Source organism: Trachymyrmex cornetzi, unplaced genomic scaffold, assembly GCF_001594075.2.
Source record: "Trachymyrmex cornetzi isolate Tcor2-1 unplaced genomic scaffold, Tcor1.1 scaffold303, whole genome shotgun sequence".
Classification (NCBI taxonomy): Eukaryota; Metazoa; Arthropoda; class Insecta; order Hymenoptera; family Formicidae; genus Trachymyrmex; species Trachymyrmex cornetzi.
Window position 1 is genome coordinate 86,465 of NW_017297725.1, and position 6,538 is coordinate 93,002.

The window sequence follows — 6,538 nt, forward strand, 5'->3', positions numbered from 1 at the left end:
ATGAATACGCAAGAAACGACGGCGATTAGTCTTTTAATGAAGAATGTAATAAATACCAGTACAAGTACAGAACAAGAAAATTTAAGTACTAGTGAAACAGATTGGAATAATAGTAGTCATTCAACCAGTAATACATCTTCAAGCAGCGAAGAAAATGATGATATCTTCTTTCCTCTAATGAAATATTTAATCAGTGGACGTAAAAGACATCGGGTTGAACATTACCTTCACGTTGTGGATAATTGGACAGATTTAGAATTTAAGGAGCACTTGCGAATCAATCGCATTATAGCAATTCGATTAATAGGTAATATTTATTTATAAAATAAAATTTTTGTTTTTAAACATTAATTCACAATATTGGAAACCTATAATTCTTTATATATTCTAGATGAATTGCATGATAGTGGATATATTCCTTCACATTCATTTGGAGTTAAACCGATTGAAGCAAAACTCTGTTTTCTTGTATTTTTGTGGCATTTAGCGAACACAGAACCTCTACGAACAATATCAGATAGATTTGACATCTCAATTTCATCCGTCTTTCGAGTAATTCGTCGAGTGACAGCTTGGATTTTAACAAAATTAGATGATGTTATCAAATGGCCCGAAGGACAATATGCCGCATATGTTTGTCAAGAATTTTATGCTAAGAGAGGCATTCCAAATGTAATAGGAACAATTGACTGTACTCATATTAAAATAGAGAAACCTAATGTAGAAAATGCAAGAGATTATTGTAATCGGAAAAGATACTTCTCTGTAAACCTACAAGCTGTTGTAGATTCGAATATGAAATTCACCAACATATATTGTGGTCAGCCGGGTTCTCTCCATGACGCACGAGTCCTGAGAAAATCTCCATTATACAATTCAGCTAATGAGGATAGAGAAGTAATTTTTCCAAATGGAAAATTTATAATCGGGGATTCTGCATATCCATCATTACAATGGCTTGTTCCTCCTTTTCGTGATAACGGTCACCTTGCTCCTCTTGAAACCGAATTTAATTTCATACATTCTTCAACGCGTATGATTGTAGAAAGAGCATTTGGCTACCTGAAAGGACGTTTTCGACGAATAAAATTTTTTTCAGAATATCGCGATTTACCGTTTGTTACAAATACAATTGTAGCTGCATGTATCTTACATAATTTATGTTTAGATTATAACGATGAAAATTTCAATTACGATAATGTGGAAATTGAGGAACTAGACAATATTAATATGAATGATGATCTTGACGAAAATATTAATTGCGAACTTCAAGTAGATCGAAGAATGCAAATATTCAGGGAAATATTCGACCAGGAATAAATTATAGTATGTATATAACTAATTATCATGTATATGTTTTCAATAAAAATATTTGACCATGACACAGTTTGAATACGAACATTATATTTTATTTAAAAACTGTATTCACAATAGTACAATAATAGTAATTTTACTGCAATAGATACAATAGTCTTATTTATTGCAGTATTATGGATATTATAATCTTATTCAGAGTAAGAAACATGTTAGGTTGAACACTACATTCGTATTATAGAATACTGTCCTTTAATAAAAACGCATTTATAAGAAGGTACTTGGCCATAAATAATAATCAACTACTTATTAGAGTTATCACAGATGATTTTCATCATTTTCCTTTCATAAAAGTAATCTTTTAATAATTATACTTAAATGTAAAACTTCATATTGCAAACTTTTGATGTTTCATGCTAAATCTCATTCTAATTGCAACTAAGCGCTGAGTGGACCGAACCCCAAACAAAATATAGAATAATTTTATAAAATTTGAAAAATAAACAAAAATATAAAACTAATGCACAAAGATATTTTAGTAAATAATATGCTTTAGAACAAATTTTACTTATCTCACCTTAGCTGTCTACAACTTAGCTCACGCTTTTAGAACATGTTCTTTAGAACATTTATTATTGAATAAATCACAATTTTGTTGTGCAACTATTGTGTAATAATTGAAGATAAATGATCGTATATCGGAATTCATGGATATACTTTATTATTTTTGTATAATATTTGCACATTTTTATTCGGTATTTTTCAAATACTTATTCACAAACAATAACTAATCTATCTTCAATTATTACTATTTCCAAAACATATTAATAATCATTTTTGACTATTCGTTAGAATCATCATTTCCAAAATATATTAATAATCATTTCCAAAACATATTAATAATCATTTTTGACTATTCGTCAGAATCATCATTTCCAAAACATATTAATAATCATTTCCGACTATTCGTCAGAATCATCGGAGATGTTATTTATATTTGCTTGATTTAATAATTTTTTCAATAACTTGCATTTCGTTTTCTCAATTTTTATTATTTCAGTATGCCTATTTTCTTTGTCTTTCAATCTTTTAATTGCTAATTCTTTTTTTTGCTCTATCTGTTTTCTTTTTAAAGCTACTATTTGTTTTTTCAGCGTAAAACTTTCAATCGCTCTTTCCTCAGATTTCATATGTCTTTCATCACGTGCAGTATCTCTTATTTCTTTGGTTGCTAGAAATTTTAACCACTGTTGTTCAAGGTGTACTTTTTTATTTGCTAAGTTCGACCCTGTTCCATGCGGGGAACGAACTATTGCTGCTGTATTTTTATTATTCATCAATGGCGAAGTAACTGAAATTGTAGCAGTAGAGGCACTGGGACTTGTAGAATGATGTATAACCACATCCGGTGATGATGATTTAGAAACACAATTTGCAATATCCTTTTGGCCTTTTTTTGCTATTATTTTACTCAATACGGTTGGGCGACAATAGCATCCTTATTTTTGCCAAAAATTTCATCTAATTGGTCGTACCATTTAAATTCCATTTTACCTCTGCCGGATTTATTGTTATTATCACAACATTCTTTATACTTTTTTTGCAAGATATTCATTTTCCATCTAATCTGATCACTGGACATCTAATAATTTTTGAGAAAAAAAGAATGACTATTTTAATGAAGAAATGCCGACAGGTAAAGGTTAATGTACATATGTATATGTATAAATATATATTTTACATATATGTACGGGGTGTCCGGTAAAGACGATTACAATGCTCAAGGGTAGATTCTGACAATTTTGAGACAAAAATCCTAATACTAAAATATCGAGGGTATAATAGTTGTTGAATTATAAACATTTAAAGTTAGTAGCGAATCATATCAGACGAAAATCCTAATACCAAAATATCGAGGTTATAAAAGTTGTCGAACATTTAAAGTTAGCAAAATCATGTTTCCTAAAGCTCTCGCGTTCAGATATGGTTGGAATTTTACGTTGTACTATACCTGATCGCTCGAATGTTAGGCGATATGATTCGCTACTAACTTTAAATGTTTATAATTCAACAACTTTCGTAACCTCGATATTTTGGTATTAAGATTTTTGTCTCAAAATTATCTCGAGAATACTTTTAAGCGTTGTTACAATCTTTATTAGACACCCTATATGTATAAAACTGGATTTTAAATATTGTTTCATAGTTAAATGTTCAAAGTTGAGAATTTTTCTTTAAAGACAGTATACAAAAATTTTTTAATTTAGTTTGTAAAAAATATACGTTTCTTTTATCATACCTGGATTTCAAAATCTTTTAGGCCCTCTGATATTGCTGCCCAAATTTTGGTTTTCTTTTTAGGATGATCCAACATATGTATATTGGCTTCATACAGGCTAAAAAGAGCCATTATTGCATTATCAGTCCATATAGCACCTATAAAATATTTAAACAATAGCTCATTTAAAGATAATAAAAAATAAGAAACAGGCTAATGAGAGTCAAATTTTTGCGATAAGTCATGCAAATTAAAATATTTATTACTATTTAATAATAAATTATTTATTAATATTTAATTTGCATGACTTATCGCAAAAATTTGACTCTCATTAGGCTGTTTCTTATTTTATTTAATTGACAATCTCGAGAGTTATATTTGAATTTAATTGTAATAAAAAATAATTGTATTTCGAATATTTGTTGAAATATATGTATATATATATATATCACTTTTACTTTGTTTAGCAAATTGTTCATTACTGCCTGCGGTAGTATGTACCGTTTTCTGCCAGTTACTATGTACTGTAACAATAAACAATAGAAAATAAAGATTTTATATTTTATAAACTGTATGCATAAGAAAAAATCATGCACATATTGTATAGATGTATTAGAGATTTTATATAAAATTTTATTTTTGTTTTTTAAAAGTACTTTAAAATTAAATTAGGAAATTATATATTTTGTTTAATAATTTATACTGTTATATATCAATAAACAAATTTACGTTCATCATTGACATCTAAAGAGTTGTTTGTAAATAAAATGTTGTTGCTGTCCATATATATATCTTTGTTTCTTAAACATTCGTGTATGGATGCTGTATCTAATGAAGCAATACATGCATTGCAATGTTTGCCTGTGAATCCTTTTGTTGCTGTAACTAGGAAATGTGTATTTATTAATATTATATTCAGTCGAATAACTCAAATTAATAAAAGCTATGTGGCACAAGAATGTTCAATATGTTATTAAATTATTGTATAGTAGGCAATACATTTATCTTTATAATAAATAATAAAAATAATAAAAAATTATGTACTAAATACCTTCCATAGTCAAGAACACGGTCCTAATTGTTCAAAAGAGTGTAACTTTTATCACCTTGTTAGTCTCACTGTTTATCTCGCACACATCTATGTTCCGCGAATATATTCGAATATAACCTTAAAATCATTAACAATCTGCTATCAGAATACCACTTCTAGAAAAATAAATGATTTCAAATATAAAACTGTTGGTCATGTTGGTATCCATGGAGAGACGACACAGTCGAACTCAGCATTTTAGCTGTGTATGATTGTGTCGACTTGTGTCGTAGTTGGAAAGCACCGAGTCGTACACTGTGTTACACAGTGTCGCCTGTGTCTCTTGCTGGAAAGCACCCTTAATCTTAAATAGAAATACGTTTAATCTTAAATAGAAATACATTTTAATTATATGTAATTATTTGTGTATTTAAATTTCGCGGGTGCATTTGGACCCAAATATGATTGGTCGAAGCGCATACTACTGCGCATCCACGGGAATGTTACACATGGCCGGTATTCATAGTCGATTCTTATTTCAAGATCGTCTTAAGTAATGTCTTAAGACGCTAATGCAGCCATCTGATTGGTTCGTTACTTCTTAAGACCGTACTTAAGACGGTCTTGAATATAAGACCTGCCTATGAATACCGGCCCTTGTCTTATTACACCACGAATGATTCAACGTTCAAATATGGAAGTCGGATTTAGAATTTGCGACGCCATTCGAATGACTGGAGACTGAATTTGCGCAGGTTTTCGCAACGTGACGATAAAGTAGTTATTCGAGTCAGAGCTGTAAAACTTCAAGCATTCTCGAGTGGTTTTGAGTTGTATATATACAATCACGTAAAGATAACCTAGTTGTTTTCCATCGTGTAGAACGTTTCTTCATAAACATGGCCAAGAGAAAATCTTTAAATCGTGTATCTCGATACTCCAAACGTAGATCCGTCGATTCTATCGGTTCTGGACATCTCGATCCTGATACATCCATCGTGGATGAAGGTAGGAATATTTTTCTTTCATCATTTCCACAACAACATAACTAAAAATTATCATTTTTTTGTTACTTGCAGAAGATCAACAGAAACATAAAGAAAATAAACAACGTATTTTATAAGAATACACTTTTATTTCACTACAATTATTATAGTTATTATGTTTATTATACATTATTATTATAAATTATTATATTGAAATTATTTTTCAAATTTAGTATTGTAACATTTTAATAATATAAAATGTTAAAACTGATTTTCTGAAAACTTTGTTTCTTAAATTACGTTACTGTAGCAAATAAGTGACTTTATTGTAGGACATTACCTTTGTTATAGACAAATTAAAAGTCGAAAATGGTTTTCATGTAATTTTAACACATTCTTCTTTCTGCAGAACAAACATTATGGTGGAATAACTTGGAAAAGAATACGTTTCGTCCGCATTCCATGATTCCTAGTGAAAATGAAACGCCTAGGATGCTGAGGTCTAATTCAAGGATTGATATTAGCCAGAGTTCCGATTCTACGGCATGGTGGAAGAATTTGAATTCTGATTCCGAATCCATTGCTTCAAAAAGCTCGAGGCGCGGCGCAGGTATAAATAGGCAGAATATTTAATTTATTTAATTTATTCTTTTTAGTTTTCTTGAACTTCTTTTATGGTTTATCTTTTCATTTTTTCTTTTCAAGTTGAAGAGTAAAAAAGGAAAGCTGAACTGTGCAAAAAGTTCAGCTAAAAGAATAAATCTTTCAACTCTTTGTCTGCAATCTGGATCTTTTTTGACGCAAGCAAAATTTTACTCAGATTTCTCCAAATCGAAACAGAACAGAGTTCTGTTCCTCCTCCTAAAATATCTTGTTAAAAAACTGTTTGGTAATGTAATAGAGATGTTGAAAAATAACCTTGAACTTTTT

At 29.7% G+C, this 6,538-nt stretch overlaps 2 protein-coding genes across 2 annotated transcripts in view; both read left to right on the forward strand.

Moving 5' to 3' along the window:
• On the forward strand, positions 1-1,320 carry LOC108762517 (putative nuclease HARBI1). Its single transcript, XM_018509551.1, has 2 exons — positions 1-307; positions 392-1,320. The coding sequence occupies exons 1-2, from the start codon at positions 1-3 to the stop codon at positions 1,318-1,320; spliced, it is 1,236 nt and encodes a 411-aa protein (XP_018365053.1).
• Positions 1,321-5,521: 4,201 nt separating this feature from the next.
• Positions 5,522-6,538, forward strand: part of LOC108762514 (cyclin-dependent kinase 12-like) — a 4,455-nt gene continuing 3,438 nt past the window's right edge. The window contains 2 exon segments of the mRNA XM_018509547.1: positions 5,522-5,630; positions 6,018-6,218. Coding sequence (XP_018365049.1) covers positions 5,522-5,630; positions 6,018-6,218 — 310 coding nt within the window.

Excerpts from the sequence above, each read along its gene's own strand:
- LOC108762517 (XM_018509551.1), top strand. The coding sequence starts at position 1 with ATGAATACGCAAGAAACGACGGCGATTAGTCTTTTAATGAAGAATGTA. Across the intron at positions 308-391 it reads TATAGCAATTCGATTAATAG|ATGAATTGCATGATAGTGGA; the intron begins GTAATATTTATT and ends TATATATTCTAG.